A 22,818-nucleotide genomic window follows, 5' to 3' on the forward strand; every position below is an offset into this window, starting at 1 on the left:
AAAGGATACAAATACAATTTTTTTTTTATAAGTTCAATAATATTTTCAATGGCAATTTTTATGGAATGAATTGTTTTATATTAATGAAACCATATATTCAACTACATATACCAAAAATCAATGTAAAAAATTTAAAGTACTTGTTACAATCCTATGATACGTCTTGTAACGCTAGTTTTCCATGTCCGCTTTAACCAACCATTGAGGAGTTCGAATGTAGAAGCGCTTCAACAATGAAAATCCCACCTTCATGACCTTGGCCATGTTTGATATGTTTCTTTACCTGCAATGACAGAGTAAATGTTTAGCAGCAACCAAATCCATGTAATTCATTGGAACCGAATGACCAAAAGCCTTGAGCATTGAAAGAAATTAGTTTTGAGACTATTAAGGATCAAATAGCAAAAAGCCTTGAACATTATATACTACATTCGCGTTTGAATGGTATCCTTCAAACGTAATTACTTTTTTCAACACAATAGAACTCATCCAATATGCATTACACAAGACAGGGAACTTGAATACTAATATGACCATTAGAAGAGCTTCCAAGCATTAAAGATACTTTTAATAAATAAGCATACTGTCTACAGACTATCAACCACATTACACTGGCCAATTCCAATTGCTCAATGGTAGTCGTGAGAAAAAAGCATAAACCCAAAAACATGATCGAACATTTTTGTTGAGATAATCATAGAGATCATCTACAATCTCAACCGGATTGGAGTGACCACAACAGAATGGATTTGTAAGAAGTTCTCTCATGAAGAAAGATGTTATAATATTGAATGAAACTATATATAAAGTTGATTAAAGAATTGCAAGACAAAATTAGTTAAACGAGAACAATATACCAAATTACAAATAATAGGGCTGGACTAATACCAGATTGTTGCCTTCCACGATGGCGTGCTTTTGAGAAGGAATGACTCGCTTAATGACACTCACCCTTGTCTTTGCCTTTTGTTATCATTACCTACAAATGAGATTAGAAAACTATTAATTAATAAATAACAGATTAGAAAACTATTAACACCCACCCTCGCTTGATGACAACCACCCTTGTCTTTCTAACCCATTTCAAATTAAAACAGATATCCCCTGCAGAGCCAACAACAAACAACATTACAACCAAAATTTGTGGTATTTCAATGGCTGATTAACATCACACTCACATCAAATCTTATAGCATAAGAAACAACCCCATTTCCTAAAATAAGCAAGTGGTCTCATCGAATTTCCTGATAAATACAATTTTCAAGGAAGAACTTGGATTTACAAGTAAAGTAGCAAATAACCCAGTTTCCAAACGCGTTCCAAAATGTCATAACCCTTTGAGAAATTTCATCAAACACTTGGTGGTCATCCTACGCTTAACGAAAAATTACAAGAAAAAACAGGTACTCACTGTTACAGAAGAAGCCGCGGACTTGGGTGCGCAGTCGACCGAAACTCAGCGCAGTTGTGGTGTGTAGCAAAGGAGCCCATGGTTTTCCCTTCTAAAGTTAAGTTCAGATCAACGAATTTTGAGGGGTTTGTTGTTGCAGAGTAGAAGGGAGGACGAGTTCGCCAGGAACTCGCCGGGTTTGCAATCAGAGATGGTTTTGCTTTTGATTTCGAAAAGGCGGAACTGGGCTCGGGTTTGCAGAGGTGGAAGCGTGTGGAAATTTTTGGATGAAGGCAGAGATAGAGAGCAACGGAGAAGATGGTGTTGATTTTGATGAACGAAATGAAGGCTGGAGGCTAGGGTTTTGTTTATGAAAAGGAAAGGCAGAGAAGCTACTTGAGATAAGTGAAAAGGACGAGAGAGTGCTAAAGGGCACTGAGTGCTCTCTTTGGAAATTGAGAGTTGAGTTTTTAGAGGTCCATGCCAAAATTTCTGCAGCCCACCAAAATTTTAAGGCCTGTTTGGTAGTGTACTTGAATCTAACCTTTTAAACTCAAAAATAATTTTCAAGTTTTAGGCTTTAAAAACTTGTTTGGTAGGACTATTTTCAAAAACTGAACTCAAGACTAACTCAAAAATATAGTCTATTCTCTAAAAACATAAAAATTGAGTTTTTAGAGTTTTTAAATTTAAATTCACTTCTTTCTTTTTTCTTCCTCATCCCCTTTCACTTCAAATCTATCTCTCTTTTCTTCTTTCTCTCTCCTTTTTTTTTTATCTTTTTCGTCTCTTCTCCAATTCGCTCTCTTCATTCTTTAGGTTCTTTTTTTCACCTATCTTCCTCTTTATCTCGTCTAATTCTCTATCTTCTTTCTTTTTCCTTAAATCATCTCTTACTTTCTTTCCTCCTCTCTCCTCTTTCTACATCTCTTGCTACCCCCTCTTTTTACATCTTTTTGTTATAGTTTAAGTCGTAAGATTTAAAAATTTTAAATTGGAAACTAATCAAGTTTTTGAGTCTTCAAGAAAATTGTTTTCAAGAAATGTTCTTAAAAAATGTTTTGAGAAATGATAAAAATTTTCAAATAGGATACCAAACAGGCCCTTAGTCTCCCGCCTCCACCAATTTTTTTTAATTGTATTGTATATATGATTCTTTTTTTTTTGGGTCCAATGTATGATTATATTTGAATTGATTGTTTTAGGCGATATGTGTTCTACAAAACTAATTTCAACGATCCAATCGTCAAAATTGTTTGTGTATACTCCGATATCACATACGTCAAAAATCGCAAGAAATAAATATTCAGAGATTTAAAAGAAAAATCACGATTTAACGGTTATTTTAGCTCCTATTATGATAACTTTTTGTAGCTACACTCCTCGACCCTATAAGAATACAATGAATGAATTTGATCTTCCATTTAAAATATTTACACTAGTGGATACCAAAAAATCTTATGTTATACTTAATAGAAGTATAAAATAAACTCATAGTGTTTGTTGAATCTATCATTTTGGCAGGATACGCATTATATGAAACTAGTTTCAGCGATCCAACCCTCAAACTTGTTTGTATATACTCTGATGTAGCATATGTCAAAAATCGCAAACAATAAACATTTAGAGATTAGGTAACGGAACGAAATTTTCAACGGTGATTAATTAAAAATCATGATTTAACGGTTATTTTAGCTCCGATTTTGATATTTTTTTTACAACTACACTCTTCGACCTTATAAGGATACAATGAACTAATTCGATATTCAATTAAAAATATTTACACTAGTGGATACCACAAAATCTTATGTTATACTTAATGGAAGTATAAAATAAACTCTAAGTGTATGTTGAATCTATCGTTTTGATGAGACACTCATTCTACAAAACTAGTTTCAACGATCCAACTGTCAAACTTATTTGTATATACTCCGAGATAGCATACATAAAAAATCGCAAAAAACAAACATTCATAGATTAGGTAAAGGGAAAAAAAATTGACGGTTATAAACGGAAAATCACGATTTTACGGTTATTTTAGCTTCGATTTTGATTTTTTTTTTACAACTATGCTCCTTTCCCTATAAGAATACAATGAACTAATTTGATCTTCAATTTAAAATATTTACACTAGTGGATACCACACAATCTAATATTTTTTTTCTAGTCAATGATCTTTTTCAACGACAACTATATGCCCTCATAAATAAATATCTATTTTCGAGAGCCATTGGTTGCCCTCGCAAAATAGATGGTTATTTTTTAAGGCCTCTACTTCCTCTCGCAAATACACAATCACTTCCGAGAACAAATAATCATCATCGAAAATAGGGAAATTACTACCGACGACCACTTGTTGCCCTCGGAAATAAACAATTACTTCCGACAACTAAAACATGCCCTTGGAAAAAATAATACTTTACCGACGAAAATAAGTTTCTTCGTAAATAAATGTGGCTCCAAATTTTCCCTCAAAAAAATAGCTATTTCCAACGGCGAAGGAACCCTTTTCCAAGGGCATTTTGGGTGTTGAAAATAGTAAACCTCTTGTCGACATATTTCTGACGGAGCATAATTTTTGGTCGGAAATAGCAATTTTTACGAGGGTATTTATAGGTCCTCGGAAAATGTTGGTAGCAAATGACCATTTTTTTTTGTAGCGACAGTTTATGATATTAATTGTGTGTAGCTTGAATGGAGGAATCCAATCATAAGCCATGTGGAAAATGAGGGAGATGGGCTGGTTTTTGTCTCCTACACTAAAATCTTGTAACTGGGTAAGATTTATGAAATGGGCTTTCGTTAGAATGCCCTCCCAAAAATTAGAAGACAGATGGTGGGAAACTAGCTGAGAGAGTTGTCCCAAACTTTGTGGAATGAAGCCGTTCATAAAATTAGAATAGAGGTCCAAAGTTTTCAAGGACGACAAGTTTCCAATGGAATCTGGAATTGAGCCGTTCAGAAAATTAGAAGAAAGGTCCAAAGTTTTCAAGGATGATAAGTTTCCAATGGAATCTGGAATTGAGCCGTTTATGATATTAGAAGAGAGGTCCAAAGTTTCCAAGGATGACAAATTTCCAATGGAATCTGGAATTGAGCCCCGCAAATTGTTGTGATGAAGATTGAGATTCTGCAAACTTTTAAACATTCCTAAGGAGACTGGCAATTGGCTTCCCAGCTCACAGTAAGCCAAATCTAGTGACTCTAATGCAATATTTGGACAATTATAGAAACTCCTCCAAAACTCTTCTATCCCCCCATTAAATTCGTTGTGAGAAAGGCTTAAGACCTTTAGTTTGCACAAATTTCCAATGACTTTAGGAATTTGACTTTTTAAGCTTGTATAAGATAAATCAAGGTATTCCAGAGATTTGAAGTTTGCAAATTCACTTGGGAAAGGATCACCGAAATCATTAAAGGATAGATCAAGTGCTATGAGGCTGGTAAGATTAAAAAGTGATGCCGAGTTAATGCTCTGCAGTGAGAGTGAAATGCTTTCAATTTGGCATGAAGATAAGTGTAACTCTGCTAATGAAGGAAGCATATTAACAGCATACACCCAATTGACTCCTATGGTGCTAAGATTCACATTTCCAAGATTAAGGTATTTTAGAGAAGAGAGGCGAGAAAGCCAATTCAAATTTCTGGAAGTTAGGTCATAGTTCGAATTGAGGTCAAGAAAACTCAGGCTTGACAGGTTACCAAGAGAAGGGGGAATCTCTCTCCCAAATGACGTAGAGGAGAGATTGGGATATTGTAGAGTTTTAAGGTCCCCAAAGAACTTAGGAATTTGATTGCTATGAAAATCATTATAGCTTAGGTCCAGGTAATTTAAATGTTTCAAGCTCAACAGAGAAGCATTTCTCTTACCTCCCAAGCTAAACTTTTCATACATGTCCCACTCTTCATACGGATTCCGGAGGTCCATCTTCACCACATGACCGGTGCGGTTGTTGCACGAAACACCTTTCCATTGACAGCAATCGTGACCCACCCAAGAGGAAAGCCTACCAGAAGCATCAACAAGATGTCGTTTAAAGATGAGAAGCGCTTGTCTTTCTTCGTCGATGCATGGATTTGTTTTCACACTGCTTGAAAGTGCACCACCGGCCAAACAGAAACAGAGTTTAGTAGTACTCTGCATGTAGGAAGAGGTCAAAAGAAAAAGAAGGAAATAGTGAGCAATACTGGGGTGATAGTGGGTATCCATATCACACACAATTTTCTTTGCTATGCTTTGGTGAGGGATGATGTTTAGCTTCTAAATTCAAGAATTTATAGGAATAGATTATCGATGTAGATCGGGGAGTTGCAACGAAAGTCGTCTGATGGAGAAAAGAAAAAAGGGTAACTGAAATGAATGGATTGTGTTTACAAGTTTGCGATGGGTTCTAGAAATCATCATGCCGTGGAGACTTTGAATTAAGGGTCTTTGGAGTCCATTATGTGTTGTAGAAATTCACAACCTATCATCTTATTTATTCTTCTTTTCCTGTACTATAAAATTACGAAAACGAATTTAGATATGTTTTATATTTTGTTCGAAGGAAAACAGATATAGATGTGTCAGGTTGAACAAGTTTGCAAGTCCATCGCCTACACCACACTTGGTGGTACTCTCTACTTGGATATGACTGTTGTGTTGTTAATTACAAATTTTCTAAACAACGGAATTGTTATTAACACTCCAAAATCGTCATTGTCACAGAAGTCGCTTTCTCATTTGTTTTTCACTAATGAGAATTACAGAGATTTTTCTATGGAAGTTTCCATTATTGCGTTCAATTTGTCATCTCAACCTAACTGAGATGATAGTGGCTGTCCATTATTACGCACAATTTTCTTTGCCATGCTTTGCTGGAAATGATGTTTTTGTTTCCTATAAATTGTAGAAGTAGTTCAAACGAAAGTCGTCTGAAGGAGAAAAGAAAAAAGGGCGGGTCTTCACAACCCATTTTACAAGTTAGCAAATCCATTGTCGACACAGCTGGGACCTGAAGATTTCTAATTAACGGTCTTCAGCTAGGAACTGTTCTCTTCTTGTGGTGTAAAATTATGAAAACGGATTTAGAAATGTTTTGTGCCAACGAAAATGGATATGTGTGTCGGTATGAACAAGTTTGCAAGTCCATCGCCTACTCCTCACTTGCTGGTACTCTACTTGGATATGACTGTCGTGTCGTTATCCCTTTACAATTTTCTAAACAACAGAATTATTATTAACACTCCAAAATAGTCATTGTCATACTAGTTGCCTTCTTATTTGTTTTTTCACTAATAGGAAATACATATATTTTTCTATGGAATTTTCCGAATTCTGATGAAGCCGTGTAGGAGCAGATGATAACGAATGCATGATGGAGATGGCTAGCCACGGAAGTCTTGGCACTCTAATTAGTCTTTGGTGGAAAATCCATGTACAACGGAGACTCTGAATAGTTAGTCTCCTCCAGCATCTGTTAGAGAGTAGAAAATATATCATAATTGACGACAACAAAGTCCATTCAAGAACAAAACAAGCAAACAACTGAAAAAAAAAAAGACTTAAAACAAGAACAGAGAACATTTGTTTGAAACTCTGTTTTGTAGCGACGAGAGGTAGAGAGACATAATTCTGATGTTTGTTCAATAACGCAGTATTTTAAGTAATTTGTCGTACCAACTTTCCGAAATCGTTAATTTGTCATCTCACCCTAACTCCGTTCAATTTGTCATATAACTAATATTGGACTATCATATTTCGTTTCCTATAGTTTGGACTTTGGAGTGTCCCTTAAGCCAACATCACAGAGAAGGGGTTATGTGACCGACTATGACATAGTAATTTGGCTTTCTATACACGTTTTCGTGTGATAGTTGAAAACACTTATCTTACAAAGCTTTTTTGGAAAGTGACTTTTACACAACAATTTTAATTTGTCACATACTACTTTTTATTTCTAACCATTAAATTGAATAAATCAAACATAATCAATGGATGTATAAGAGCATCTCTAGTGAAGTCTCTAAATAAAGATAACCATTGTATAAAATGGGTATCAAACAAATATAGGAACAAAAATGAATCTTCAATGGATCTGAAAGTGAGTCCCTAAAGTACAGGGACTCATCGAATACATAGTGTATGTCTCACATATAGGGATTGTATAGGGACAACCTTGAGTGAAAAACGAAACCCACAATCTTAATTGAAGCTTTTAATGTTTTTAATTAATTAAAAAATGGTTAAAATAAACAAAAAAAAAATGTGCACATTGAGTGGAAAACTGGACTCACAATCTTAATTGAAGATTTTAATGCTTTTAATTATTTAAAAAAATGTTAACATAAGCAAAAAAGGTGCTCCTAATCAAATTATCACATAAAATCATAAAAACTTCAAATTTTAAGGACTCTACCATTGGAGGCAATATTCCTTTAGAAACACATAGATTCCATTTTAAGTCATTAAATGAGTACTCAAAAGTGGTGGTAGGAATACCTAAATATGGACTTTCATTGGAGATACTTGTGTATTTATTATTTTCATTTTTTTTCCCTTGCTTTTATTCTAAAATTAGGAAATAGTTTCTGAAAAACTGATTTTCGCACTATTTTTTCTTCTTCTATACTTTTGTTGGACCGAATAAAATAGAGAAAAATCAAGGAACAAAAGAAATTTAGATGCAAAAATCATTTATGACCTAGCAAGTAGTCACAGTAAGTTAAATAGGAAAATATTATACATTTAGTATTACGGTAATGTCCCTCCACACTGTAAAAAAAGTCCCATGTTTGAATCTCAAGATTATGTGGCTTCAGCCCAAATTCCTGTTGTTGTATAAATAAAAATGTTACGGCATTTGCGTTTGATCCAAAGTCCCCTTCACTCTCCTTTCCTCTTCACAGAGAAGAGATCCAAAGGCCCAACCACAGCGTGTAACATGTTTGGTCGTTGCTCACACAGGGCAGATCATGAACACATTCATGTAAACTTGTTAAAAAATAAAGCACAAAAACCTCTTTAACGCCAATTCAACATCAAATTAAAAGAAAATACCGAATCCTTTCTTTCAAATTAACGTCATCCAACAGCAAGCTAAGGGTCAGTTTCAGGGCACCTAGCGGTATAAATTGGACCGGAAGGGCAAAATATATGAACATAAAGTCGATAACTTGGCGTTTAACTTTCCACAGAAGCTCAAACCAGCTGCATCAGTGTTGGATTTAGTGGTAGCATGCCATGCTACTCATCTTCGTGGTTGGAGTTTTATCGAGCAGTGAGGGGGACTTTGAATCGGGATAGTTACTTGCTTCCACAAGATGGTTTGGTTAGCTGATTGAGCTACTTGTGATATTAATCTATACGGTAGAATATGTAACGTATATGTACTTGTGCATTACGTTTTGTATTATATGTTGGTAGATAGCTGATAATGGTGCCAACTGCACCTCGGACAAGCCAATTTCGTGCACATTTCAGAGCAGACAAACCTGTTATGGAGTCGAAAATCAGTTTTGATATGTCCAAGGTCTTCCTGCAGTGACGATCAGACCGTGTAAACAAGTACGAATCATTAAAATCAGACCGTGTAAGATTAATTAAGAGCTAATTTGGATCTATCAAAGGATGAAGGGAGATAATGATTAATCAATGCAATATGTACCATTAACAAGAAACTAGATTCACACAGCAATAGTAGGTCATAATTTCTTAGCAACAACATCATGTTGTTACACTTCTGTGAGAGAGATCATAACATAAACGCGTGCAACACAACAGACTGATGTGAATTGCGGTACCAAATGAACAAAAGATTTTACAATCTTGAAAACCCTAGAGTAGACAGACGCCATCAGTAGAAGCGCCACGAAATATGGCTTCTTTACGACAAGCTTGATCGATGCCCTTCATCGTGTTAGATCAATATGAAATACAAGCAGAATTTTGTCCTGCTACACAGGCTTCAACAACTGCGGGGGAAAACATGTCTACCAGATGATGCTGGAGTCTTTATCTCTTGAGTTGTTAACATTCTTATCTTCACCAGTCTGAGGCCCCGTTTGGGATTGAGGTGATTTTAAAAAAAGCCACTGTGAAAAAAAGCTGAGGGTCATTTTTGTGTTTGGTAAACTGAAAAAAAAGGGCTTATTTTGGAAGCTGCTGTGAGAATAAGCTGAAAATCAAAGGAAAAGCTGAAGCTGCTATTTGCTGCTTTGAAAAAAAGCCAGTTTTTTCAAAGCACACGGAGCTACAGTGCTCCTTTAATGAAAAGACACACTATCATCCTGCTTTTTTTTCCAAAAGCACTTTTACAAAAAAGTTTACCAAACACTCTACTGGCTTTATTTCACAGCCGCTTATTCTCACAGCACAGCCACTTATTCTCACAGCAGCTTTTTTTCAAAGCACAGCAATACCAAACCAGCCCTGAGCTGAATCGAAGTGGAAGCGTCTCCAATGGTTTTATCGCTGCAACACCTCTGAGATCAAGGCTAGAGTACTTTTCATATGTGACCTTCAAACTTCCCACTCTTGCAGCTTTGTGAAATATTAAGACCATCTCTGCAGTCTCTGCAACAATCAAACATCGATCACTAAAATTTATTCTGAAGCAAGCACTAGAGAATGAAACAAAGTTATTTACTTGTCTTTAAAGCAGTACCTGATTTGGGATACTTCATAACGAGTGTGTTTGCAGAGCAGCGGAGTCCAAGCCGGAGTAATCTGCAGGGTGCACCTTGCAACATATAGGGCTGCTGCTGCGCACAGCAACGAGGGCTTGAACCTTAACGGTTCATATTCAACTAAGCACAACTCGATAAGGTAGAATGCCAAGTGTTCAAGCTGCAAAACAGTCCGCAAAGTATCAGGCTGTTAGCAACTTTGCTGTTATCTAATCCATATCGAGAACTAATATCCACTAAACTCTGGCGTGTCAATCTCTTTCCTTCTTAGTAACGGTGTTAATCATTAATCAAAGTTTATGTCTGTTAGCCTTAGAAACTACTGAACCCCTTTGTTTCTGACTGAGCAGCCTTGAGAAATCTTAACATGAAGTCATATGGAGTAGGTGCATTAAGACGAAACTTCAGCTTTTTCAGAAAGGCTTTCTCCTAAAAAGCAAAGACTGTTTATCTTAGGACAAGTGAAAAGGGACTATCGATTGCAGTATTATTTTTCATCTCAGAAGATATGCACAAGGATATTTCCAGATTCTAACAAAACAGTCAGAGTCTGACTACGAAAAATACATACCATTCCAAGCACCTGTGCTCTCGTGTATGTCTCAGCTGAGATGCTATCTTTGACCTGCAATTTTTCTTGTATAGAATTAGAAAGAAAAAAAAAAAAAACATGAAAAATAATGCATACGAGTTGAGATATTGATATTTACCCTTGGATGCCAAAAGTCCTCATACTTTGATGCCAACAAGAGTGCAGTGAGACCAATTAACTGCATGTCATCCTTCTTAATTGTGACTTGGGAAAGATATTGATCAAGCAATGTCACCATGAGATAAAGAGTTTCTTGCATTAACTCGAATTTGTAGTGTACCTGTTTCCAGATGAACAAATCAAGGGGATAGCCACTATTAAACATCATGAAATGTAAAATTGAACAAGGCAAGACAAAAACGAATACAAAAACAGCATAGTTCATCAAAAGGTTAAATCGGTACTTCAATTAACCAGTTGACCAATATGCCTCGCATATGAGGAGCAATGTCTGCCTGAATCGACATGAAATTTTCTGGAGGTTGATTCTGTGCCTGCAGTTAAAGACAATTTAACAAAGCCAACAAGTCAGAATTAGAACTACACAAAACCTACTATCTTACCAGACTAAGATGAAAACAGTGGTATAGAGACATCATAACCATTACCTCAGAAGTAATACTGATAGATCTCATCAACATAATCGGAAACTTCCGGTTGATTGCAGTCGTCATCAATACTTGGCAGCTATTCCACCTTCAAAGCTTCAACATGGCCCTCTAGTAACTGCAAATGGGGCCAAGTGTGAATGTAGTTCATAAGTAAGGAATAAAGGCATCAATAGAACACGGTAAGCCCCCAACCTTTGATCCAGTCATCAATAGAGATGTGTAAGATCTCCTCCTATTTGATTTTCTTCTGGAAATGATAGTTGAAGCACTCTGGCTGCAGCTGGCTTCAGATGGGAGCTCTCCCTGAGTGGCTTCATGCTTTTCATGCTTAACGTTCTCAGGAAGAGAAGAAGTAGCCACTTTTTCAGTTTTGGATGAAGTTGCAGTAGCAGAAACTAATTTGTTTGGACCTGATGCACCCTTGGATTTCAAAGTCCTTTGCGACTCACGAGCCTTCAGTGTGGACAATGTTGGCTGGATCATAATAAAATTAAAGGGAAGATAAATAGAACGAACATCTATTTCATAAAGATCTAACATGCCAAGAAACAAAGTCAGGATGATGCAGTAATCTCATAGTAATGTAAAGCAATCACTCAGGCGAAGTACTAAATTGAATGCACTGCCGTAAAGCTTCAAGTTGGTGCCAAAATGGTTGCCATGTTAAGCAATAACACAAGTCAACAGATTTCAGGACCAAATGACTTTAAAAAAACTGACAGATGATTGAAGTACTGAAAGTAAAATATGGCGACACAAATGAAATTGTTTTACTGTCTGAAGTAGACAAAATTGAGCAACTACATTTCAGAACTGGTCAAACAAAACGACACATTAATTCTTTTTTCCCATTTGAGGAGGAGGAGGGACATGAGTTCTATTTCTGATTAGACTTACCCTGACAGAATTTCTTGGCAATACACAGACATTTGAATTACGCTGACCCCTGCAATCTCAAATCACATGCAAACTATTAACAGATAGGAATCTCAACCGTGTTTAGTTAAGACATAAAAGCTTAAATGATCATTCAACATAAGAGACATTCAATGAATTAGAAAGTTAATGAATGTAGTAATTCAAACTATAGTAGTAAAGAAGAATAAAATGAATACAGAAGCCCATCAAGAGTAAAAAACAATGTGACTAAACCAAAAACCAAACTCTCCAATGCAGCCATTCGAAATCTATATGCTGTAACTTTCAAGACCAGAAATTGTATTCGCATGTAGCATTATAATATCAATTCTTAGATACCAGGGGGCAAGAAAATTGATAAATTTTCCTTTTCCAGGACAATATTAGAAAGATCTAAAAATAACTGGGAGGAGCCACAAGATTCATAAAATTGGGGGTGAACTGCAGAATACATGTTCTTTGTTGTACTCCCTTATAGTTTTACTTCTGCATCTGCTGTTATTTGCTTTGAGTTCTGAAATTGACGTATTAGTCATGCCTGAAGTGAGAACAAACAATCCTATCCATAAAATGCAAGAAAGATGCTTCCATTTCATTCATTCAGAAGCAAAATGAGGTTTAACGGAATATGCACCAGTATCAGCAAAACCTTTTAACTGGCTTTAAGCGGGATAGAAAACTAGTAGTATGGATCACTGTCACTCACATAATCACAAAGATATCACTCACTCGATTCCTCAACAGATGGCTCCTCGTGGTATCATTACTCTAGATACTACTTTCTTGCCAACCGTAGCCTTAATTGTATTCCAAAATGCCATTTGGTCAGACATCATGTGCCACCCACTTGTCAAATCTTAAATATTCAAGGCATCTTACCATAATACCCTCTTTTTCTTTCAGAATTTCTACCAGCATTTTCCTACAAGCAGGAAAGCAAAAAATATAAATGTCCAACTTGAAATCCTACTCCTGTTAAACTGAACCGAGGAATATTATTAGAATGCATGACATCAACCTTCGGAATACTTGCTTCCTCTGGGACCTTTAGCACCGACAATGATTTCCTTTAAAATGGAGAGAGGAAATAGAAAATACATCAATAACAGATACAGATCTTATCCACAGTAAATAAACAAACATGTCTGCAGGTCAGATACCTTATCAGCTTAAGTGAAGAATTTGAAGTCCTCCTGAAAAAAAAGTTATAAGTTTAATCAAGGGTCTTTATATGTTTAGTTTCATAAGCACATGAGCCAGATTAGAATATTTCAAAGGCACAACAAACAAATTGCGGCACAATTTCTAATTTCTTATAAAGAGGGAAAACAAAGGTGGCTCAGACCTGCCATCTGTAACAATAGATTCGCGGTTTAGACCCATAGCCTTGGTCCTTTGATTCTCTGAAGGTGCCTTCAACTCTTTAATAGCTACAGTTTATCCGTAATAAAAAAAATTTCAAATGGTACAATTGCATCCGGGAAACTATCCCAGCATTTCTGAAGTATTAAAGCTTTCCCGCCCTTTTCCCTGATTGAAGTGAGACAAAAAACAATTCTTACAATTGGAAGAACAACAATATGTGAAATGATTGGCGTTGATACTCGCTAAGCTTGTCAAGAAAGACAAAACCCTGTCTCTGCGTTGTCAAACATACAACGGAACAGTGGAAAACAAAAACTTAGTTGACCTTCAAAAAGCAAAACATGGACAGGAAGAAAACTTTTTAAGTTTTGCAGCTTTTGTCCAGTTTGGGGGTAGCACTATATGAAAACTAACTTGAAGTACCCTGCTTAAAGGCTGTAAGTAACTATAAGATCTTTGAACCACTCATATGAGGGCTCTTTTGTTCATTTTCAGATTACAGAGAGATATCTACTGAAGTCAGTAGAACAACGTACTACGCAATCATGTAAATAAGAGAGTTACAAGGAAAAAGCATGCTAGGATTTAACATTCTTACCAGGAAGGAAAATAACACTCCATCCTAATCCACCTCAAAACAAGCAGCAGAATAAGGAGGTCGTTAGTTACCTTTAAAGAAGCTGTATTCTCCACAGCCGATACTTTGTTAACTGTTGCACCACTCCGGAAATTAAAAGCAGCACACAGATATAATTCCCCGGAAAAATCTAGTTAATTGCCAAGACCTTGCAGGAAGTGGGCAGATACAGCTAATATCTAATATTTTTTTGCCTCTATTTAGCTACATCATTGTACAATGCTCCCATTCTATTTGAATTGTTAACACAGTTTGCATACAAATAAAAATCCCAAGATTTAAATTCTGGAAGGAAGGCTTAGTTGATTTTAGTTCTAAAACAACTTACACATTGATTAAAACCATAACATTCGATAATCGAAACGAAATTGCACAAATTTGAAACTACAATTACCTGATCCCGGTATCAGCTTTGGCAGTGTCACTTTCTGTATAAACCTTAAAACATGAGACACCAACTGTTTAAAATATCGAAAAACAATGTCAGAAGTTAATAAATCACCTCCACAAGAACTTAAAACCAGCAGAAGAACCAAGAATTGCGGTTCCACACCCGATTCTGTCCTATGCCGAATTTTGGCTGAAAATTACGAAAAACCAAGCATGGTTTCGCAGATGTCAGAACTGATTTCATCCAAAAGAAAAACCAGAGAAAGAAATCAAAGAAAGTTATCCGGGAATCGAAAACCTTTCTGGATTTTTCCGACCTTAGCAGCCAACATTTTGCTTCTCTCTACAAGTGTCATAGTGCTCTGCCGATGATCCAATTTCTAGAAAAACCGAGAGAATTTCAATCAGTTCAAATTTCAAAACGCAGCCCTAATTGAATTGATTTTTCGAATAAATTCGATTTTTCAAGAATTACATGGAAACGATAGTTTGTCGATAGATTTGTAGGAGGAAGCGTACCTTAAACGACGTCATTTTGGAGATATCTCTTGCTATTCTCGGATTCTGATCTTCGGAGATGGAGCGGAATAAGAACAGTCGACCGTTGCAGAGGTCTGAGTCGTCTTGTTAAATCGGCTGTCTTTATTTTCGTTTTATGAAATAAACACGATTGTACGTTACTACCCCTTTCCTAATTTTTTTGGTTTATGCAATTGATAAGTACAAACTAGAAATTTTAATTAATTCCAAGTTAATACATAATTGTTTGTGGGAACATTTTTTTTATTTTTATTCAATACATAAGTTGCAAGTCCCATAAACCAAATACAAGGGAAACCACAAATATACATAGTACTATCAAACATAAGAAAACATTCTTTGGAAACGAGCCACTTTCAATGCAATTGCTAGTGCTACCTTGTCTTTGATGTTGTCGAAGAATTGAAAATATGCATACCTCCATGATGTCTTTAAGATCAATGAGCCGCAAACCCCCCAAAAGCCTACAATAAAACCAAGTACCATGCTGACATAGAACCACAACTCATCATTTCCACCTTCATTCATGTCTTTTGTATCCTTAGATGGGGAAGTGTCATCTCCAGGGCACTTAGTTGAGAGAGGAACGCCGCATAGCGATGGGTTTTCCATATAAATGGACGAATCATTGAGCGTTTGAAGCTGGTTTCCTGAAGGAATTCTTCCAGACAAGTTGTTGTAAGACAAGTTCAAGTGAGATAGTGAGGTTAAAGATGACAAGCTTTGAGGAATCTGTCCTGAAAGGTGGTTGTGTGAGAGATCAAGTGTTTCAAGCCAATGCAAGTTTCCGATCTTGGAAGGGATCTTTCCAGTCAATTGATTCCTAGACAAGTTCAAGGTACCCAATAGAATGAGGCTACTTATTTCTTCAGGAATTTCACCTTGTAAAGTATTTGATGAAAGATCAATGCTCTTTACAAGATATAGAGTATTATTGTACACAAGTTCCATTCCTTTTAGTGTCAGTGTGGCTTGCTCACCAGAAGTATAAAGACTATCAGATGATGTATGTGAATCATTGACCAGCGAAGCCAAATTACCCAAACACTTGGGAATAGTACCTGAAATGCTGTTGTTACTAAGGTCGATGATATGAAGTTGTCGAAGATTGCACAGTTGCTGGGATATATGTCCATTAAAATTGTTGGACCGTAATCGTACCATATACAACATGGATACATTTAATCCTCCTATCCACTTTGGTATTTTGCCAAATAACTTGTTGTCTCCAAGATCAATACTCTTCAATTGAGAACAATTTTGCAGGGAACTAGGAATTTCACCGTCAAAATTGTTGTTGTTGAGCTTTAATACTTGTAGTGAACTTAATACCCCCAATGATGTGGGAATATTACCCGAGAGATTGTTTTGACTAACATCTAGATACGTCATATTGCTCCCCACACTCCATGCAAGATGGAATTCTCCATGAAATTGATTGCTCCTTAGAGACAAGATTTGCAACTGCTTCATGTTGTAAACAGAAGGAGGAATAGTTCCATTCAAATGATTCTCATGAAGAAACAATGCTAACAACTGCTGCATGTTACAGATAGAGCGAGGAATATTGCCATTCAAATGATTCTCAGAAAGATACAATTCTTGCAAATTGGGCATCATCTGGTCAATATTGGAGGGAATTGGCCCGGAAAAGGAATTGCTTTCAAGATAAAAGTTAGTGACCTTAGTGGCAGACCAAAGTGGGAGTGGACCCTCCAACTGATTATGACTCAAATCAATCGACTCCAATTTTGGAGATTTCAAATTGGATGGAAGGTTTCCACAAAATTGGTTGTAAGACAAGTCTAGGTAAATGAGTTGGGAAGATATCTTCAATAGCCATTCTTCTGGTAAGAAATCCGAGATTCCATTACCACTAAGATTGATTTCTCTCAGTTCAGTTTGAGATTGAAGCCATACCCCAAAACCAGAAGTTATATGACATTTTACGATATAAATTGTGTGGAGCTTGAATGGAGGAACCCAATCATAAGCCACGTCGAAAATGAGGGACTTGTTTTGGTACATGTCTCCTACTCTAAAATATTGTAACCGGGTAAGATTTATGAAATGGGCTTCCGTTAGATTGCCCTCCCAAGGATTAGAAGACAGATCAAGGGAAACTAGCTGAGAGAGTTGTCCCAGACTTTGTGGAATGGAGCCGTTCATCATATTATAAGAGAGGTCTAAAGTTTTCAAGAATGACAAGTTTCCAATGGAATCTGGAATTGAGCCCCACAAATAGTTTCCGGGGAAATCTGGAATTGAGCCCTGCATATACCGCATATCCTGCATATCGTCCCCACGAAGGTAGAGATTCTGCAAACTTTTAAACATTCCTAAGGAGGCCGGCAGTTGGCTTCTCAGGTCACAATAAGACAAATCTAGTGACTCTAATGCAATATTTGAACAATTTGAGAAACTTCTCCAAACCTCTTCAATCCCCCCATTAAATTTGTTCCAAGAAAGACTTAAGACCTTTAGCTTGCACAAATTTCCAATGACTTTAGGAATTTGACCTTTTAAGTGTGTATCAGATAAATCAAGGTGTTCCAGAGATTTGAAGTTTGCAAATTCACTTGGGAAAGGATCACCGAAATCATTAAAGGATAGATCAAGTGTTATGAGGTTGGTAAGATTAAAAAGTGACGTCGAGTTAATGCTCCGCAGTGAGAGTGAAATGCTTTCAATAAAGCAAAAAGATAAGTGTAACTCGGCTAATGAAGGAAGCATATTAACAGCATAGGCCCAATTGACTCCTGTGGTGCTAAGATCCATTTCTCCGAGATCAAGGTATTTTAGAGAAGAGAGGCGAGACAGCCAATTCAAATTTCTGGAAGTTAAGTTATAATTGCACCCAAGGTCAAGAAAATTGAGGCTCGACAGGTTACCAAGAGAAGGGGGAATCTCTCCTCCAAATGACGCAGAGTGGGGAGAGGAGAGATTGAGATATTGTAAACTTTTAAGCTCCCCGAAGAACTTAGGAACTTGCATGCTATAAAAATGATTACTGCTTAGGTCCAGGTAATTTAAGTGTTTCAAGCTCAACAGAGAAGCATTTATCTTACCTCCCAAGCTAAACTTGTCGTAAGTCGACCAGTCCATCTCTTCATCAAAAATGGAATTCGAATATGGATTTCGGAGGTCCATCTTCACGACATGACCGGTGCGGTTGTTGCATGAAATCCCTTCCCATCGACAGCAATCGTGACCCACCCAAGAGGAAAGCCTGCTAGAACGATCAACAAGATGTTGTTTAAAGATGAGAAGCGCCAGTCTTTCTTCGTCGATGCATGAATTTGTTTCCACACTGCTTGAAAGTTCACCACTGGCCAAACAGAAACAGAGTTTAGTAGTAGTCTGTATGTAGGAAGACGCCAAAAGAAAAAGAAGGAAATAGTGAGCAACACTGAGGTTGTAGTGGCTCTCCATTATTACACACAACTTTCTTTGCTATGCTTTGGTGATGATGATGTTTAGCTACTAAATTCCAGAATTTATAGGACTAGATTATCGATGTACGTCGAGGAGTTGAAACGAAAGTCGTCTGATGGTTAAAAGAAAAAAGGGCGGGTCTTCACAACCCCTTTTACAAGTTGGCAAGTCCGTTTTCGACACAGTTGGGACCTGGTTCTGATGGGTAGCAGAAATCCATATGCAGCAGAGACTTTGAATTAAGGGTCTTCAGCTGGGACCTCTTCTTTTCTTGTGGTGTAAAATTATGAAAACGGATTTAGATAGTTTTCCTCCGGGACCTGGTTCTATACACGTTTTCCTCTGATAGTTGAAAACATTTATCCTACATGGCTTTTTCGGAAAGTGATTCTCACACAACAAGGTTTGTCACACGTTACTTTTTATTTCTAACTATTAAATTGAATAAATCAAACATAACCACGGAATGTGTAAGAGGTTAAAAAGGGTTTGTGTTTATCATTTCTTTTTCTTTTCCTTTCTTTTATTCTGAAATTAGGAAACTATTTTTGAAAAAAATAATTTTCACACACCTTTTCTCTTCATCTATACTTTTTGTTTGTTCATGAATTTTGGACAGAATAAAATAGAGAAAAATCAATGAACAAAAATAAGCTGGAGGGTGCATTTGGGCAAAATCATTTATGACCTAGCAAGTAGTTACAATAAGTAAAAAAAATATTATACCTTTAGTATTACGATGATATCCCTCCACATTTTAAAGAAAGTCCCATGTTTAAATCTCTAAATAACTATATTTGACCTACTGTGTGAAATCGAGTAACTTTACTCTCTGAAAATCAAAATTCATTTTATTTTGACTTGTGAGATCAAAATCGAGTTCCAAAAGGTGTAGCTAAAAATAAGCCTAAAAAAAAATGTTATGGCATTTGATCCAAACTCGTTGTTCCTCCATCTTCAATCAACAACTTTATTTTCTCCACCTATCATCACTCCCCCGTTACCCCTTCCCTCTCCTTTCCTCCCACGGAGAAGAGATGCAGACGCAACTGTTGCATACAGCAGGTTTCAGCTAAATTTTTCTCTTCCCAAGTCCCAACCACAGCATGTAATATGTTGGGTTGTGGAACACCACCTTGCAAAGCCCTGGCCAGCTCACAGATAGCAGGTCATGGACACAATCATGTAAACTTGTTTAACGAATGCATGATGGAGTTTGCTAGCCGCTGAAGTCTTGGCACACCAATTAGTCTTTGGGGGGAAATCCATATGCAGTCAAGACTTTGAACAGTTGGTCTCCTCCAGCGTCTGTTAGGGAGCAGAAAATATATCACAATTGATAACAAATGCATGATGGAGACTTTGAATAGTTAGTCTTGACACTCCAATTACTCTTTGGTGTCCACCATCGTTTGTTAGAGAGCAAAAAATATATCATAATTGATGACAACAAAATCCAGACAAGCAAACAGAGACTTTGAATTAAGGGTCTTCAGCTGGCAAGTCCATTGTCGACACATCTGGGACCTGATTCTGATGGGTAATAGAAATTCATATGCAGCAGAGACTTTGAATTAAGGGTCTTCATCTAGGAACTGTTCTTTTCTTGTGGTATAAACTTACGAAAATGGATTTAGATATGTTTTATATATGCTTAATATTTTGTTCAAACGAAAATGGATATAGATGCGTCGGGTTGAACAAGTTTCCAAGTCCATCACCTACACTGCACTTGCGGGTAGTCTTTACTTGGATAAGACTGTTATGTCGTTGTTTACAAATTTTCTACACAACGTAAATGTTATTAACACACTTGAAAATTATCATTGTCACACTAGTTGCTTTCTTATCTGTTTTCCACTATTGGGACATACAGAGATCTTTCTATTGCATTTTCCGAATTCTAACGAAGCCGTGTAGGACCAAACGATATTGAATGCAAGATGGAGATGGCTAGCCTAAGAAGTATTGGCACACCAATTAATCTTTGGTGGAAAATCCATGTGCAGCCGAGACTATGAATAGTTAAGTCTCCTCTAGCGTCTGTTAGGGAGCAGAAAATTTATCACAATTGACAACACAACTGGGACCTGGTTCTGATGGGTAGCAGAAATCCATGTGCAGCGAAAACTTTGAATTAAGGGTCTTCAGTGAGGACCTGTTTTTTCTTGTGGTGTAAAATTATGAAAACAGATTTAGATAGTTTTCCTCCGGGCCCTGGTTCTATACACGTTTTCCTCTAATAGTTGAAAGCATTTATCCTACATAGCTTTTTGGGAAAGTGATTCTCATTTCTCACACATGTCACACGTTATTTTTTATTTCTAACTATTAAATTGAATAAATCAAACATAACCACTGAATGTGTAAAAGGTTAAAAAGGGTTTGTGTTTATCATTTTTTTTTTCTTTTCCTTTCTTTTATTCTGAAACTAGCATTTGCTACATACTTTGTGTGCATGAACATAATTTTTTAGAAAATGAGAGAGAGAGAGCGTGGGGGTGGAAGGTTTTTGTTTTTGGTTTTTTTTTTTATAATATTGGAGGTATTTTAACATCGCATGTAGATGAAGCTTCAATAAAAAACAGTAAAATTTGGACATGTGAAATTGCATTTTTTTGCCCATCATTTTTTTTGTGTGATAGAAGACTAATTTATCTTTTCACCCTCTTTTGGTTGACAAAGAGGATTTTATTAATTAGTAGAGATTATGAAACTATTTTTGAAAAGATAATTTTCACACACTTTTTCTCTTCATCTATACTTTTTGTTTGTTCATGAATTTTGGACAGAATAAAATAAAGAAAAATCAAGGAACAAAAATAAGCCGGAGGGTGCGTTTGGGCAAAATCATTTATGACCTAGCAAGTAGTAAATAAGTAAAAAAATATTATGTCTTTAGTATTACAATGATATCCCTCCACATTTTAAAGAAAGTCCCATGTTTAAATCTCCAAAAGTGTACTTGACATACTATGTGAAATCGATTAACTTTACTCCCTGAAATTCAAAATTCGTTCTACTTTGACTTGTGAGATCAAAATCGAGTTTCAAATGGTGTAGCTAAAAATAAGCCTAAATAAAAATGTTATGGCATTTGATCCAAACTCGTTGTTCCTCCATCTTCAGTCAACAACTTTATCTTCTCCGCCTATCATCACTCCCCCGTCACCCCTTCCCTCTCCTTTCCTCCCACGGAGAAGATATGCAGACGCAACTGTTGCATACAGCAGGTTTCAGCTAAATTTTTCCCTTCCCAAGTCCCAACCACAGCATGTAACATGTTTGGTCGTGGAACACCACCTTGCAAAGCCCTGGCCAGCTCACAGATGGTCTCCTCCAGCGTCTGGTAGGGAGCAGAAAATATATCACAATTGATAACGAATGCATGATGGAGACCTTGAATAGTTAGTCTTGACACTCCAATTGGTATTTGGTGGAAAATCCTTGTGCAGCGGAGACTAACCACAGCATGTAGCACGTTTGGTCGTGGAACACCACGTGCAATGCCCTGGCCACCTCAGACACAGCAGGCCATGAACATATTCATGTAAACTTTTTAAAAAAGAAAGCACGAAAAACCTCTTTGACGCCAATTCAATATCAAATTAAAAGAAAACATCGAATCCTTTCTTTCAAATTCCAGTTTTCTTGACACTCCAATTGATACAAATTTTCTACACAACGTAAATGTTGTTAACACACTTGAAAATTATCATTGTCACACTAGTTGCTTTCTTATCTGTTTTCCACTATTGGGACATACAGAGATCTTTCTATTGCATTTTCCGAATTCTAACGAAGCCGTGTAGGACCAAACGATATTGAATGCAAGATGGAGATGGCTAGCCTAAGAAGTATTGGCACACCAATTAATCTTTGGTGGAAAATCCATGTGCAGCCGAGACTATGAATAGTTAAGTCTCCTCTAGCGTCTGTTAGGGAGCAGAAAATTTATCACAATTGACAACACAACTGGGACCTGGTTCTGATGGGTAGCAGAAATCCATGTGCAGCGAAAACTTTGAATTAAGGGTCTTCAGTGAGGACCTGTTCTTTTCTTGTGGTGTAAAATTATGAAAACGGATTTAGATAGTTTTCCTCTGGGCCCTGGTTCTATACACGTTTTCCTCTGATAGTTGAAAGCATTTATCCTACATAGCTTTTTGGGAAAGTGATTCTCATTTCTCACACATGTCACACGTTATTTTTTATTTCTAACTATTAAATTGAATAAATCAAACATAACCACCAAATGTGTAAAAGGTTAAAA

At 36.6% G+C, this 22,818-nt stretch overlaps 5 protein-coding genes across 16 annotated transcripts in view; all 5 read right to left on the reverse strand.

Moving 5' to 3' along the window:
• LOC103409080 (putative cyclin-B3-1) overlaps window positions 1-13,100 on the reverse strand; it is a 26,114-nt gene extending 13,014 nt beyond the window's left edge. For all 3 annotated transcript variants that reach the window (XR_011580692.1, XM_070821238.1, XM_070821239.1), the window contains exon 1: window positions 12,885-13,100. Coding sequence is in view for 2 of the 3 variants with exons in the window: in XM_070821238.1 (XP_070677339.1) it covers window positions 12,885-12,886 (2 nt within the window). In the remaining variant the exon portion in view is untranslated. The remainder of the gene's footprint in view (window positions 1-12,884) is intronic.
• Window positions 3,663-5,704, reverse strand: LOC103427965 (receptor-like protein EIX1). The gene has a single exon (XM_029102858.2). The coding sequence runs from the start codon at window positions 5,598-5,600 to the stop codon at window positions 3,810-3,812; it is 1,791 nt and encodes a 596-aa protein (XP_028958691.2). The 5' UTR covers window positions 5,601-5,704; the 3' UTR covers window positions 3,663-3,809.
• LOC139195764 (putative cyclin-B3-1) lies at window positions 9,017-11,594 on the reverse strand. 4 transcript variants are annotated; one of them, XR_011580698.1, is made up of 8 exons: window positions 11,453-11,594; window positions 11,258-11,375; window positions 11,054-11,143; window positions 10,768-10,929; window positions 10,629-10,682; window positions 10,036-10,217; window positions 9,791-9,944; window positions 9,017-9,463 (listed from the first exon to the last, which is right to left on the reverse strand). XR_011580698.1 is itself a non-coding variant. In XM_070821243.1 (8 exons), exons 2-7 carry the CDS (start codon window positions 11,321-11,323, stop codon window positions 9,878-9,880), a joined length of 621 nt encoding a protein of 206 aa, XP_070677344.1. In that variant the 5' UTR covers window positions 11,324-11,375; window positions 11,453-11,594; the 3' UTR covers window positions 9,017-9,463; window positions 9,852-9,877. The 4 variants fall into 4 exon arrangements, 3 of the variants coding, with proteins under 3 accessions (XP_070677344.1, XP_070677343.1, XP_070677345.1); XM_070821243.1 differs by having other exon boundaries at window positions 9,852-9,944; XM_070821242.1 differs by having other exon boundaries at window positions 9,017-9,944.
• LOC103435535 (uncharacterized) lies at window positions 11,629-15,228 on the reverse strand. Of its 5 annotated transcripts, XM_070821246.1 has the most exons (10): window positions 15,090-15,210; window positions 14,869-14,950; window positions 14,575-14,760; window positions 14,213-14,253; window positions 13,528-13,708; window positions 13,339-13,371; window positions 13,197-13,245; window positions 13,058-13,100; window positions 12,158-12,206; window positions 11,629-11,734 (listed from the first exon to the last, which is right to left on the reverse strand). In XM_070821246.1, exons 1-5 carry the CDS (start codon window positions 15,102-15,104, stop codon window positions 13,664-13,666), a joined length of 369 nt encoding a protein of 122 aa, XP_070677347.1. In that variant the 5' UTR covers window positions 15,105-15,210; the 3' UTR covers window positions 11,629-11,734; window positions 12,158-12,206; window positions 13,058-13,100; window positions 13,197-13,245; window positions 13,339-13,371; window positions 13,528-13,663. The 5 variants fall into 5 exon arrangements, with proteins under 5 accessions (XP_070677347.1, XP_070677349.1, XP_070677348.1 ...); XM_070821248.1 differs by lacking the exons at window positions 11,629-11,734; window positions 12,158-12,206; window positions 14,213-14,253 and having other exon boundaries at window positions 12,959-13,100; window positions 14,575-14,608; window positions 14,683-14,760; XM_070821247.1 differs by lacking the exons at window positions 11,629-11,734; window positions 12,158-12,206; window positions 14,213-14,253 and having other exon boundaries at window positions 12,959-13,100; window positions 13,524-13,708; window positions 14,575-14,608; window positions 14,683-14,760.
• A 59-nt stretch (window positions 15,229-15,287) lies between these two features.
• Window positions 15,288-18,839, reverse strand: LOC139195762 (receptor-like protein EIX2). Of its 3 annotated transcripts, none has more exons than XM_070821236.1 (2): window positions 17,417-18,684; window positions 15,288-17,368 (listed from the first exon to the last, which is right to left on the reverse strand). In XM_070821236.1, the coding sequence occupies exons 1-2, from the start codon at window positions 18,540-18,542 to the stop codon at window positions 15,429-15,431; spliced, it is 3,066 nt and encodes a 1,021-aa protein (XP_070677337.1). In that variant the 5' UTR covers window positions 18,543-18,684; the 3' UTR covers window positions 15,288-15,428. The 3 variants fall into 3 exon arrangements, with proteins under 3 accessions (XP_070677337.1, XP_070677338.1, XP_070677336.1); XM_070821237.1 differs by having other exon boundaries at window positions 15,288-18,438; window positions 18,521-18,652; XM_070821235.1 differs by having other exon boundaries at window positions 15,288-18,839.
• Window positions 18,840-22,818: the final 3,979 nt, after the last annotated feature.

Source organism: Malus domestica, chromosome 05 (genome assembly GCF_042453785.1).
Source record: "Malus domestica chromosome 05, GDT2T_hap1".
NCBI lineage: Eukaryota > Viridiplantae > Streptophyta > Magnoliopsida > Rosales > Rosaceae > Malus > Malus domestica.

What these genes read in the sequence shown, in the direction of transcription:
- LOC139195764 (XM_070821243.1), bottom strand. Translation starts at nt 11,323, where the DNA reads ATGACGACTGCAATCAACCGGAAGTTTCCGATTATGTTGATGAGATCT. An exon ending in AGGACTTTTGGCATCCAAGG is followed by an intron (nt 10,683 to 10,767) that starts GTAAATATCAAT and finishes GAAAAATTGCAG; the next exon opens with GTCAAAGATAGCATCTCAGC. An exon ending in TATGAAGTATCCCAAATCAG is followed by an intron (nt 9,945 to 10,035) that starts GTACTGCTTTAA and finishes TGATTGTTGCAG; the next exon opens with AGACTGCAGAGATGGTCTTA.
- LOC103435535 (XM_070821245.1), bottom strand. An exon ending in GGTCGGAAAAATCCAGAAAG is followed by an intron (nt 14,761 to 14,868) that starts GTTTTCGATTCC and finishes CGTAATTTTCAG; the next exon opens with CCAAAATTCGGCATAGGACA. An exon ending in AAAGCTGATACCGGGATCAG is followed by an intron (nt 14,254 to 14,574) that starts GTAATTGTAGTT and finishes GTGGTGCAACAG; the next exon opens with TTAACAAAGTATCGGCTGTG.
- LOC103427965 (XM_029102858.2), bottom strand. Translation starts at nt 5,600, where the DNA reads ATGGATACCCACTATCACCCCAGTATTGCTCACTATTTCCTTCTTTTT.
- LOC139195762 (XM_070821235.1), bottom strand. Translation starts at nt 18,542, where the DNA reads ATGGAGAGCCACTACAACCTCAGTGTTGCTCACTATTTCCTTCTTTTT.